Genomic DNA, 13591 nt, shown 5'->3' on the forward strand with positions numbered 1-13591 from the left:
GACTTTGACCCGATGACAAACCCCCGTTTGGGCTCTTGCGAGGGTGGGCCGCGCAGTGGAGGGGGAAAATGAGGACTGGCTTAGAGCGTGGGCAAAACTGAGGAGGACTAAGCAAAGAGGGGCACATAAATAGAAATCCCAATTTTATAAACACCATTTTGGGCCATTATGCATATCTCAATAGTGCATATCTTAATTATACAATCGAAAATGTATCAATGTAAAACCTTAGTATTTCTCAACAAGCACACTAGCCCAACATTATTAGATGCATAGTGCGGCACCATAAACCGCACCACACGACCAGTTACATTTTTCATGAGGTGCCTCATCCCATTAGTACCGATCACATCATTAAGAAATTCCATAAGGACATCATTAATATAAATTTCATACTCAAATAAAATTTCCAAATAAAACATCTAGAAAATTTAGAGTGAACCATAGGAAATCTCGTCACAGTAAACACAAGTTTATGACATTAACATTCCATTCTTAAAACGACAATCATTAAAAAAGCATAAAATGGTATTAACATGGCCACCACATAAAAATTCCTAAACAAAATTGCCTACCATAAAATTTAAACATGATCTTAACATATCTTCACACAATTAAATCAAATGCACCAAAAATAGAGAATTGCCTAAATAACATAATCTAGCCCATAATAACCCATGTCTTTTATTTAAGAAAAGTTTATCATGATTAACATTATTTTACATGATTTCAGGCACATGAATTTTCCAAGCAAATTTTTTTGTTGGTTCCATTCCACTCAGAAAACTCAAGCAAGAGTTACAACAAATTTTTTTGGCTATTTTCAATTAACAACAATGCAAAAACGATTCCAGGATAATCATAATTTAGAAATGCATTGAATAAAATAAAAAAAATGCACATAACACCAATGTTGGCCCATAATACCAACGACTGCCCGTTAAAAGTTTAGCCGAGCTGAGAAGATCATCAAAGAGAGAAAAAATGTTTGCCTGTTGGCTGAAACAACTTGGGGCTGTAGCCCAATGGCACACTTGGCCCGTTATGCCCCCGCAGCCCGCCGTGAGCTCCGCATTGATATTTACCGTTCGATCGAATAGACGGTCTGGATCAAATCGAGGCAGAACAAAACCGGCGCTGGCTCAAACCCTACCTCATTTCCACTCGTCTCCCCAAAATTTGCGGCTCCGACAGGAGAGGCAACCTCGTCGGCGACTCGAGGCACACAGGCTATGGCAGTGCGGAAGCCCCGTTAGTTGGAGCAGTGTGCCTGGTCATAAGGCCGCTCACTCCTCTGCCGAACGACGCCAGCCATGTCGACCTCATGGTGATCACGGGAGCTAATCCGTGCTTGCGATGCGCACGAGGCCCTCTGTGGGGAGGCGACCACCGGTCCTGGTCTTTGGTGGTCGACGACGACATGCGCGACGCAGGTGCCACGCAACATTCTCGTCCATAAGGGTAGCGTCGCTGACTATTTCTTTCCACGCGTCGTCCCAGGAGACTGCAACGTCGCCGGCGTCGGGATCCTCGAGGAGAGCGCCGATGCTGCAACATTAGGTGACGACCGATTCATTTCTTTTGGGGATTTCATTTTTAGGGTTTCTTGGTTGGGGAATTTTGGGCAAACATTAGTGATTTATTCAATTTGCAAAAGCCCATCTAATTTTGCATTAACTTGATCGATTACCACCGGAATTCTTGATCCTAATCATATATCATTAACTTCAGAGAGAGCCATTAAACTTTAAACATGATCAAACGCATTAACGTGAGACAATTAGGCCATAACTTAAAAAACATATTGCAAATAGGCCTAATTGGGGTTCTAGAGAGAGATCAAACCAGCTCATGATACCAATGCTAGAATAGTCTTTAGGGTTAACATAGATATTATCTTGATCTCAAGATTAGAAGACCATAGGTAAAGAGCGGAAGCGTTACCTGAGATGGCCATGGGCAACATGGGCAAAGACACCTCCCCCTGCCTGCTAGATGCAAGCATGGTGAAGAGCAACAACAGTCCAGGAGTGCCGCTGGCTTAGCCCTCACGACATCCATTGGTGGAGATGCAACAACTGGTCGGAGTAGATGCCACCAACACTGCCTTGGAGGTGGCCGATGGTGTTAGTCGGTCTTCGTCTCCTTTAGCACCTAATTAGGATCGGTTGTCAGAGAGAGAACGTGCCCTACCATGTGAAATCGTTAGTTACAAACAAGAGGTGTCCTTTTCCTTTTAAATTAGGTGCTAGGGACGCGGGATCAAGACCAAGTCGTTAGTTCGGTGCCACCGATCAAGAGACATATGTGGAGGTTTAATTCTCTTTTATCTCTTAGTTTGTTATAACCAGATACCAACATTCTCCCCCTTGATTGTAAGGTTAAGAGACATCATAAGGCCACTCTTAATAGAAATAATATTCAATGACTAATGAGGTGTCATTGAACCTCAATACTCATAGTGTACCATTCTACCTCAAAATGGATATCATTTTACTTTTATGAGAGTTGGTTTATTTGACAGTCCTAATTTCCAAGATCAAAAGGCTTTCTGAACCCATGCCGGCAACATAATCTTTAAAATGGATGGTAAGCCTTAGTAAGCGGAACCACAAATCTTCGTGAAAAGAATATCATATGCTGATCCTGGACTCTTACCTTTCACAACATGAAACATAATTTCAATGGTTTATGTATGTTGTCCCGTTGGTAAGCGGAACTGCAATACCAATTGACCAGTTGTTACTCACATAGAGGACTGCATGTTCATAATCACAGTAAGTGGTTTATGTATGTTGTCTACCACTTTTATTTTGGGAATAAGATACTTTTGACATACAGTAGCCTCTTAACATGCCACAAACAAATAGTTTGCATCATTGATAATGCCATGGTTGTCCTTTAGGAGCCTTTCCATGATAAAACTCCTCGTGCGAGGGTGTGGATGTAACATGACGTGGAATTCCTAATATTCACACACCTCGCCAAAATAGTGTCTGACCAACCCACAATTATGAGGTTATCAAACTCATTATAAGTGAGCATGTAATCTGTATTGCCTTGCATGTACTATAAAGCTTGGTAATCGCTTTCCAGTGGCCTAGTTCCGGAATAAACACATTTTTGCCAAGCATCCGAAACAAAGATCTCTGTATAAAAGGAAAACGGACTGCTTCTCAAGAAGAGTCATTTTCAGCCCTCAGAACTACATTGCTCGCGCAATATTGATGTCATCCCCAGTAATAAATCTTGTGATGACACATTACCGGTAGCCACTCTGCTGCACATAGGTTCATCCTTTACCAATTGCTCCCTCAGTTCCAAATTAACTGAAGTTCTATGTTTGTCCCAAGTCGAACTTCTTCAAGTTTGACGAAATCTATAGACAAATGTGATAACATCTACGACATGAACAAATTAGTACGGAAATATAAAGAATGTAATGAATCAAATCTGGTGTTATAGACGTTGACATATTTTTTTAGACATTGCCAAAATTACAGAAGTTTGACTTAGGACAAACCTAGGATCTTCAACTAATTTCAAGTATCAACAAAACAGAAACGTAGCAGGAATACAGCGGAAAAAGTACAAGTATTTGATCCTCATTCCCATTGGCTTCATAAGTTGCTACATGTGGAATTTAATGTTATCATCTGAGTTAATTTCTTTTCTACCCTTACTTACCAGTAAACAGTATGTCATGTCCAGCAACATACCATGTTCCAGAAGGGGAAGAGATAAATCAAACTCAAAACGAAGCACTGCAATTTCTAAAGAAGAAACCCATGGCGGCAGAAAGAGGTTCATTACCATGGTAGGAGACTGCACTCTTCAGTTACTAAACCATTCTGACCTGACAGGTTAAATTGCACACCTAGTTTACAGAACTAATTGCCACATCTGCAAACACTATATGCACGACTAACAACTTCTTATAGTTCCAGCAAAGCAAGTTACCATGAAACCGTTAACTGAAGAGAGTCATCTCCTATTCCCAATCCTACATAACCCAAACGCATACAGTATATGATATAAGAGAGAAGAACCTAGTGCGCCTTCCATTTTGCAAGTAAGCGGTCGTGAATGTCTCCTTTCTTGACCTTTCCTAGGCTGTGCCTCAGCTTTGCCAGCGTTGAGGAGCTCAACTTGATACCCTGATCGATCATGTCCTCTGCATACTTGCATGCCTCAGGCAACATCTCATCCTTCAGCTTTGATACAAGCATGTTACCACCCTCCTCCAGTGGAGGCAGGCTATTCGCCGCCATGCACTTCCACACCTTGATCCCTGTCTCCCAGTCACGAGTATCCAAGAACATGCTGAGCGCAAGTGAACAATTCGCCTCATTTGGCCAACACTCGTTCTTGACCATCTCTTTAAATATTGCAGACGCCTCCCGGAGCTTCCTCCCCTTGAGCAAGAGCTTGAGGACCACATTGTATGTGTCTGTGTCAGGAAACACTCCATAGGTGGCCATGTCATCGAGGTACTTCACAGTAACCTCAGCATGCCCCAGAGTGCCCTGCAACATGATCATCGTGGTGTACATTTCCTTATCTGGGACGAGCCCACGGCGAAGGACAAAGTCATCCCAGAGAACCACAGCACTGCGCAATTCGCGTGCCTCAAGGTGTGCCGCCAGTGCAGCACGGAGGAACTTCTCCCCTGGTGAACACCTGTACCGGCGCAAGACAGCCAGATATTCCATCGCATCCGAGAGCGCCGTGGAAGAGCCACTTGAAACTAGTGTTGTAAGGAAAGAGTCGTAGGCAGGCACATTGGCAGGATCGAAGTCGAGAGCGTGCACCATTTCGTCGAACACCTCACGCGCAACGGCCGCGTTGCCGGCAGCCTCACAACCCTCCAGAAGGATGGCGTAGGAGTCGGCATCCGGCCGAGTGCCGGCCTCGGCACGTGCCACGGGGATCGCGGCGCGGGCGTCATCCAGCCGGGAGGCGCGGCAGAGCGCGGACAGGAGGGAGTTGAGCGCCGGCGTGTCGCGGTCCATGCCGTACCTGGGCATTTCCACAAACGCCTTGAGGGGGGAGCTGGTGGGGCTGGCCGCCAGGGAGGAGAAGACGGAGGCGAAGGTGGCGAGGGAGAGCAGGCCCTGGGCCCGCATGGAGCCGACGGTGTCCCACATGGGGTCGAAGAGGCGGTTCTTGCCGAGGAGGTCGATGATGAGGTTCCACGAGTAGGGGGAGTGCTGGTGGTGCAGGTGGCGGTGGCCCGCCCAGCGGAAGAAGGCGGCGGCGCCGCGCGGGTGCGCGTAGGAGAAGCGGAGCACCTGCTCGACGTCGGAGGTGGTGACGCGGACGTCGGCGTCGTCGAGGGCTGCCTCCACGTCGGAGGCGGAGGAGGCCAGGATCTCGCAGAGGAGACGGATCTTGGGGGCCAGGTCGGGCGCGTCCTTGTACGTGGGGAACGCCGGGGCGGCCGGCTCGCGGGCGCGCTTGGCCTCCGGGCCGTCGCCGGCGCCGGCGCCGGCCGCGTCTGACGGCCGCTTCTCCCGGCGGTCCGACATCTCGCCTCGACGGGTTCGGGCGCCGCCGCGACGGGGACTCTCGGGGGTGGGGGTGGATGGGCCGGAGACGTGGCCAAGGTGGGTTTTTTCGTGTGTTCTTGAACCGTTAACCCTATCCTGAGCTTATACAAACTCCTTTTTTTTTCCTGAGACGGCTAGCTAAGCTTGAACCGACTGCTGGACGACGGAGAGGGAGACCAAGGCCGAGCAGACGCCGGCGGGATCCCAACTGAATTGTGAGGGGGGCCGCCGAGGCGGCGGATGGCGCCCTCGTTGCTCGTCTCGGCGAGCCAAATCCTCGCCGTTGCCGGCCGGGGAGGCCGTAGGCGGCGTCTGGTCATCGCCAACTCCGGCGGTGCCGGCGCTCCCCCGAAGCTGGTGACTTTCCTCGGCAAGGGAGGCTCCGGCAAGACCACGGCGGCCGCCATCGCCGCTCAGGTAAAAACTACCATCCTCCAGTGCTTGTCTTTGCTGTTATGTTGATAGAAAACTGTAGAACTATTTGTTGCTGAAAGCCAAGGCTGGACTGCAATGTATACTACGAGTAGACACTATTTAGAGTAGAAGATGGGTATGATTTAGCAGCTTGGCTGCTCCCAGCATTGAGCTGGGTAAACTGTAGCATGTGATAGGGTAAATCTACGAGGTGGTTCGTTTAGCGAATGGTGTATCGAGATTCAATTGGGTTATACTACTGCACATCATCTTAACAGTTCCCACAATGTTGATTCATGACAGAATTTCCTTAAATTGCACTCAGTTGGGTAGTTTACATCTGCGTGTTTGAAAAATGTAGCTACAAAAAATCACTTTTGAGTTGAGAAAAATGCCACTCTAAAGTATGACAAGTCGTTAAAACGCCATTGCAAACATTTTCAGGCACTTTGTTTTTCTCCATGTTGCAGTATTATGCAAGTGAAGGCCTGAAGACATGCCTGGTTATACAGTCACAAGACCCGACAGCAGAGCAATTGATGGGCTGTAAGATCGGGAACTCGCTCACAGAATGTGCTGCTAATCTTTCGACCATTAAGCTTGAGACCAGTAAAGTAAAATACCTTTGTGAAGTGATCTCCTTTTGATGTTTCATATTGAACTTTTATGACATCGGAAAATGCCTTGATGCTGAAAAATGTTTTCTGATTAAATCACAGATGCTACTTGAGCCCCTTGACCGGTTGAAGAAAGTAGATGCCCAGAGCAATCTCACTCAAGGAGTTCTTGAGGGGGTAGGTGATTAACTTTGCAATAATATGGGAGATGAGGATAAAGCAGTCATCTGGGTTGCTCTTTTTCATAGGATAGATTGTAGGGGAGGAACTTGGAGTCTTACCTGGAATGGATTCGATCTGCTCAGTCTTGTCTCTTCAGAAGCTGCTCAACTTCTTTTCAGTTGGAACGAATAGTCCACAGGGGGAATTTGATGTCGTAGTGTATGACTGCAATAATACAGAGGAATTTCTACGGCTCACTGGTGCTACTGAGAGGGCAAGGTATAGGTTATCCTTGTTTGTCTATAGCCTTGCATTCACTCAGGACCCTTCATTTTAATGTTGCTGCTACACAAAAGACAGATCTTACTTGAAGTATGTGAGGGAGCTAGCAGAGAAGACTGACATAGGAAGACTGGCGTCGCCATCGTTACTGAAACTGATTTATGATGCCGCGAGACCAAGTGGTAGAACTGGTGAAGTAAGAATGAGTGCAGAGATATGGAATGAAATCGAACAACTTCTTGAGGTAAATTATCTGGAGTTAATAAAGAAAAACTGTTTTACCCAGTGGATGCATATTCAAATATGAGCTGAATATAAAAGATTGAGATGCTAAATTTTGTAGAAAATCTCGCTTTGGTTTGCTGATCCCTCAAAACTTGCGTGCTTCCTCGTCATGGACCCGAGAGGATCAATCTCGGTGTCCTCTGCGCTAAGATACTGGGGTTGCACCATCCAAGCTGGCGCGCAAATATGTGGAGCATTTGGTTATGCTGAAGACCCTTCTGAAATGCACCAAGGAGTTGCTGAGAAGTTTTTGCCATTGTCTTTCTCGTCTCTGCCATTTGTACCAACTGATTCTTCTGCGGATTGGGGCAGAGCGTTAAATTCATTGAATCAAAATACAAAGGGGCTGTTGAGGAATACAAGCAAGGTTTATCCTTCAGTTAGTTTTGATTCTGCACAGAAGTCGGTGACCCTTTTCATGCCAGGATTTGACAAGTCTGAAATCAAACTATATCAGGTATAGCTACTGACCTCACTCTTTGTTGGCTTCACTGTATACACAGTCAAGACTAACAAGACCTATATCTCTAGTTAGTTTCTCTTCTTTAGTTGTTTAGAGATAATGCTGAATTGATTTCGACTGTGAAGCTATCTCTAGTTAGTTTCACTTTTAGTTAGCGCCCAAGTGATAAAAAATTTTAACCAGAAAGGTAGAATCCCACCATCAACTTGAAAATTCTCACTTGGGTGGTGAACTACCTGATAATGTTCAGATTAATGCGCAGTTTCCCTAGCAAGTGACATCAAATGAGTTTTCACTAAAACAATGGAAGGGCCTCTATCATTCTTTTCTAGATTGTTTTCAATTTGAAATCAAGCTTTAAGCAGTTCTAGTTCGTTTGGTGCATGCCACTTGCAGCCAAGCCAACTGTTTCTCACCAGTTCCGCAAATCGATTGTGCTGATATTAAAACTGAAGCACATTTCCCTGTGTGTGCTGATTCCCGTAATTGTCTGTCGACTTCTCCATACAAACTGTGAGATGATTTCAAATGAATTTGGCATCCTTGACTGCAGCACAGAAGAAGCTTCTAAACAACATGATGCCAAAAAAAACTAGGTTTTCATGTACACTAGTTTAGGTCAAAGCCATGTAGCTACTTGTGATCTTACAGTCAGTGGCCTGCATGTCATCCGAGAATTTTGCCAAATAGTGGCGAAGAACCCTTCCAGATTTTTGCAAGAGTATATGATCACCAAGTTAAATTTGTATTGTCTGTGTTGTTGCTGATAATAAACCGACCTGTTCCTTTATCTGAAAATGCAGTATAGGGGCGGTTCGGAGCTACTGATCGAAGCCGGCGACCAGAGGCGCGTAATTAAGCTGCCACCGGCGATGCAGGGGAAGGTCGGTGGCGCCAAGTTCGTCGACAGGAATCTTGTCATTACCATCCGGTAGGCGGCAGCAGGGCCTTGGGTGATCCGGAAATCGGAGCACGGGCTCGAGAAACCAAACCGGTGGAGAACCGTGCAGCACCGTAATGTAAACCCGATATAGACCGGTTCCTGGTGATGTCTGTCAGCATCGTTTTTCCATTTTGCTGTAAACATGGTGAGATTTCTCACAACGGCATTATAGAAGTGGAAGAAAAAGGGCAGTCCACATGAAATGCCTGAGAAAATGGCTTTTGATATTGGGCTATCGGGGATGGGTGCTCTTGGCATCGTACCATTGCTTATGATGATTATTGGGCGGGTGGAAGGCGTGAGTGTTGGGTGGCTGCTGATTTAACGCTGTTCTTGAGTAGCTTTCCGTCTCCCGCTCTTGCTGCTGACGTCTCGTCTGCAGGCTGCAGCCATGGAGCAAAATCTGCGCATGCCGTCGTCGTACAGGCGTGACACGGGGACGATCTGGCGGTGACGCGACTGAGAGATCGCATCCCGTCTTCATGGTGATGCCGCCATGGATCCTTCCCTTCTCACGGAAATCAATCGGTACTGCCAAGTGCCAACGTGTCGGGTGATTAAAAAAAAGTTTCAGTCAATTTCATTAGGACAACACGCAAAAGTGGCCTCTCTTTTAGGCACTCAGGGCATGTACAATGGTGGCATATGGATACAGATGCTTCATGATAAAAAAAAATTTTGAGGCATATATGTTGATTTTTTCTCCCCAATGCAAGCTACTACTAGTGGGCCTTATCAAAAAAAATAAAAAGTGACTCTCATTACACATGCATCCCTCCTCTTCGCTTCAACTTTTTCCAACTTTATGCATCGGACCACATTTTTCTCTCTAAGCACTCGTCTTCTGGAGAGGATCCTGCTTCCCCATCCGAACCTACTTTTTCTGTCATCCGATCCTATATGGCATGTGGGGCATCACCCTGGGGCTATGCATTGGCCATGCCTTCAAAGCGTGGGTGCGTCGGGAAGGATAATTCTTTTGAAGTTGTTATTTCTTGGAGATGGTCGAGACGCGGCTTTGCTGTTAAGTTTAGAGCATACTCCTATGTGTTGTGGTTGTATTGTGTGTTCGAGTTTGAGTAGGATTTTGCGCCTCTCAGGGTTGTCATGGGAGCTTGGTTGTCGTGGGAGCTTGTTTGTTTTTCTTGTTTCTTATCATCTGCCTTCTATGAAGCTAAGGCACATAGTTTGCATGCTCTCGGAAAAAAATTAGTGGCCTCTCTTCTCACAATAGTGACACTGTTCATCTTCTTTCTCTAGGCCCACAAAATTTCATCTCTCCACCCCCCGAGAACGTATCTGGTTTTTCTCAAAAAAAAAACGTATCTGGTGAAACGACTAAACTGGTGCACCAGATGCACCAGCTATGTATGGGCCGTTGGATTTGAAAGAAAGGGACAGGATTCAGTGTGATGATGGGCTGTCGGTACATTTGCAAAATAGTCCTTGCATTACAGCTAAATCCAGCGATCTGACCTCTCTGTACCCACATCGTCTTCCTCCCCTTGCCATACTCTGTACCAGGCCGTCCAGCTGCGCGCTAGGGTTCGGGAAGTCTGCTCCGTCGCCTCTCTCGCCCCCTCTCCTGGACTTTCTCCGACTTCTATCTTGGACCTAGTTCCGGCGCCGTTGAAGCACGAGCTCCCCTCCTCTCCTCTGAGTCGCGCCCGACGAAGACGCCATTGCCGCCGGCGAGCACGTAAATGTAGAGGAGTTGTGCTGTAGCTCCTGGGGGCGAAGAGGAACTGCCCAAAGGAGTCAGCTATCTTCTGCGCCTCGAGGATTTTAGGGTATGTTCTCTTATCCCATTATCCATTTATCATGGTCATATTGGGTTCTTCCCCTTTGGGACTTCCCCAATTTATTCCAAACTAGTATCATTGCGACTTGAATAAGTAGTATGAGCACCTGATTTCTGTATGAGATACACGACTGCAGATATTGTACTGCAAAATAGCCTATGCAAAGTTGAATAACTAGTGTTCTGAACCTTAATATGTATTTTGTAGTATAGAAAAACCATATTGATGCAAACTCTAAAGTAAGGTTTGTGCAGCTGTGCAGTTGAATAGTACCTAGCCATCGTCCTTTATAGCTCAGGATCCAAGGTATGAGCATCGAATTTGGTTGTTCTGTTATCCATGTACAGTATATTTGCTTCCTCCAGGCCATTCAGTTTCCATGTGTTTGAAGCCAATGGCATTTGGGAATATGAATAGTATGGGCACAAAATTGATCCGTTGGATGTTGGTGAAATTCTAGTAGTAATCACAACAGCCGGTGCAAATAGTTGAGGGGGATGTGCTCTGTGTGTTCTGTTCCTTTGTATACAATTTTTTTTATACCTTTGCTAACTTGATAGTAAGGTGGACAACTCGGCATGTATGTGAAATAAATGACTTCCTAGGAGCCTACTACATGGCAAGAGTGGGTTAGTTACTGGTTGTTCCTACGGGGTTCTTGTACATGAACTAGTAATGTACTATATGAACTTCTTCCACATTGCTGATATGAAATGGGAACGGCATTTGCAATGTTCAATTAAACTTTCTATGGTAATCCTAGTTGTTCATGTTCCTCATTTTGTTTTGCTGATGTCCACATTGTACCTATGCTCTTAAGTAAAAAGTATTGATGTGTTTTGCCTGGTACGAGGTTAATTATCCACTTTTTAACCTGCGTGTGATGTTTTGTGTTATATTTGCATGAAAAATAGTCAGCCATGGAGTCCATGACAAGTGGTGCTCTAAGTATTGGGTCAACTACGGCAATGGGAGTTGAAGATGATGCCAACAGCTTTGCCATGGTAATTCATTTGTTGTATTGGTCACATACGTACGTCGCACAGTTTCTGTCACCTGATGATTTTTTCTGAAATTTCTAGGGCACGATCCAGCAGGTCGAAAACAATGAAAATAGCTACCACACGCCAACACGAACTAACAGTCTTCCGTTTTGTGTAAGTATAGTAGTTTTTTTTCGCACATCCAATGCATGAGCTGTAGTTTATGAACCGCACATCTTTTTATTTTGCATATCCAGGGGTCAAGATATGAGCCGGAGTGTGATCCTAACTTACAGCCCGTAATTGGTATGCAATTTGACACTTGGGAGGAAGGTATGACATTCTACAAAATGTATGCTCATGAAGTCGGGTTCTCGGTTCGCACATGGACGACACACAAAGATGAACATGGCGTACTGTGGAAGAGGTTTGTTTGTGCTAGGGAGGGTTGGAGAAAGGAGGCCCCAAAAGAGGAAAGGATAAAACCTAAACGAAAATTCAAGTTAACCAGGTGTGGTTGTGAGGCTATGATTGGACTGAGGAGGCAGGATGATGGCAAATATAAGGTTGCCCGGTTTGTTCAATCACACACTCACCAACTTATTTCGCCAAGTAAGAGACATCTCATCAAGTCAAATAGGGAAGTAAGTAGTGAGTTGAGGAGCAAACTACTTACATGTCATAAAGCAATGGTTGGCACATCTGCAGCATATCGCTTGCTTAGTGTAGAGAAGGGGGGTCCGGAAAATGTGGGCTGCACGTCAGCTTAGTGTAATGAAATTCCTAGTCAATATGTGTTGCATAGGTGGACTAAAATGGCAGCACGTCAGCTTTCCTATGACGCCAACGGACATGAGCTAGAAGGCCCATCTACATGTCTTTCACCTACCATAAAAAAGTTGTACTCGGAAACATGTTCAAAATTTAGCTTGGCACTTCATGCAGCGAAACATTGTGAGGAGAAAATGAGATATTTTCACAAGGTTGTTGGTGATGCCTTCACGCAATTGGAACAGATGGGTGCCATTAGTGAGCAAAGTAAAGTTCAAGAATTTGAATCCTTCGTCGAAACATCATTCCCAAGTGTGATCAGTATTCATCCACCAGATGTAGCAAACACAAAAGGGAGTGGTAAGAGATTGAAAAGGGGTTCAGAGCAAACAGTGAACCAAAAGAAGAAGAGGTAAAGTAAGCAACCTTGAAAAAATGTCGATGTCCTTTCTACAATTTTGCTAATGTTGTTTTCTTATTCTTTACAGGGCAAATAGCATCCAAAAGGTTCCTGATAAGTAGGGGCGGTGGTTTCACTAATTTGATGTTGGAATAATTATGTGAAGTCATTCAGCTGGCTACATTCTTGCTGGAAATGGCAGTGATATTCATAGGCGATGAGGTTTTCGACTTTTGGTGCTTCCAGGAGCTCACATTTTGCAAATGTGTCACTGAAGCATGCATATGTTCTATGTCTGTAACTCTGGATGTGGTCACTGTTAGCTTCAGGAAGTCGCTAACAGTAAACCATGTTGTCCCATTAGCCATGTTTAACCAGGAAGAAAAGATTGTATGACCGGGCAACGAATTGCTAAGCCTAGCTTAATGTAGGTTTTAAGATTTGGTTTGTCTTTCTGTGTTATTGTCGCAGCTGTAGCCAGCTTGCTATATGTCGTGCTCATGTGAACACTTTCCGAATTAGGGCAACCTTATTACTATGTGTATTGAGCACCGTTCATTTATTTTCCTCTGTTTTTTGTTGCTCTGTGCTTTAGCATCATCATCTGAATTTCGATAAGTGAGAACATATGTTCATCTGTAATAGATATTTTTAGGCATTTTTGCAGCAGTGAAGTGATGAAAATTCTGACATGACCCTTGCCTGAAGTTCAGGAAATCTGAAAATAGAGAATGCAATAGAATATGTAATGTTTAAGATGTATGGAAATCTGTACTGCTTCTTTAAATATGTAATGTTTAAGTGGAAAGCTCGATAAATATAACTCTGTTATATTAAGTATAAAAGATGCAACTTTACAAGTAACTGTCGTGATGATTTTTTCTGTAAGTGAACAAAAGAGCTTTTGTTTTGTAACATTT

General features: G+C 45.0%; 2 protein-coding genes and 1 long non-coding RNA gene across 5 annotated transcripts; 2 read left to right on the forward strand and 1 right to left on the reverse strand.

Moving 5' to 3' along the window:
- Positions 1-3741: 3741 nt before the first annotated feature.
- On the reverse strand, positions 3742-5656 carry LOC125514324 (pentatricopeptide repeat-containing protein At1g77360, mitochondrial-like). Its single transcript, XM_048679638.1, has one exon. It carries the CDS (start codon positions 5526-5528, stop codon positions 4050-4052), a length of 1479 nt encoding a protein of 492 aa, XP_048535595.1. The 5' UTR covers positions 5529-5656; the 3' UTR covers positions 3742-4049.
- Positions 5651-8942, forward strand: LOC125514325 (uncharacterized protein At1g26090, chloroplastic). Its single transcript, XM_048679639.1, has 7 exons — positions 5651-5966; positions 6434-6577; positions 6683-6757; positions 6834-7021; positions 7103-7268; positions 7368-7766; positions 8576-8942. Exons 1-7 carry the CDS (start codon positions 5790-5792, stop codon positions 8705-8707), a joined length of 1281 nt encoding a protein of 426 aa, XP_048535596.1. The 5' UTR covers positions 5651-5789; the 3' UTR covers positions 8708-8942.
- A 1235-nt stretch (positions 8943-10177) lies between these two features.
- LOC125514326 lies at positions 10178-13229 on the forward strand. 3 transcript variants are annotated; one of them, XR_007286340.1, is made up of 6 exons: positions 10178-10505; positions 10772-10823; positions 11432-11521; positions 11600-11674; positions 11758-12683; positions 12760-13229. It is a non-coding gene; the product is annotated as an uncharacterized LOC125514326 (long non-coding RNA). The 3 variants fall into 3 exon arrangements; XR_007286342.1 differs by having other exon boundaries at positions 10780-10823; XR_007286341.1 differs by lacking the exon at positions 10772-10823 and having other exon boundaries at positions 10179-10505.
- The last annotated feature ends 362 nt before the right edge of the window (positions 13230-13591 follow it).

The sequence above is a fragment of the Triticum urartu genome, chromosome 6, assembly GCF_003073215.2.
Source record: "Triticum urartu cultivar G1812 chromosome 6, Tu2.1, whole genome shotgun sequence".
In the NCBI taxonomy this organism is placed as follows: Eukaryota; Viridiplantae; Streptophyta; class Magnoliopsida; order Poales; family Poaceae; genus Triticum; species Triticum urartu.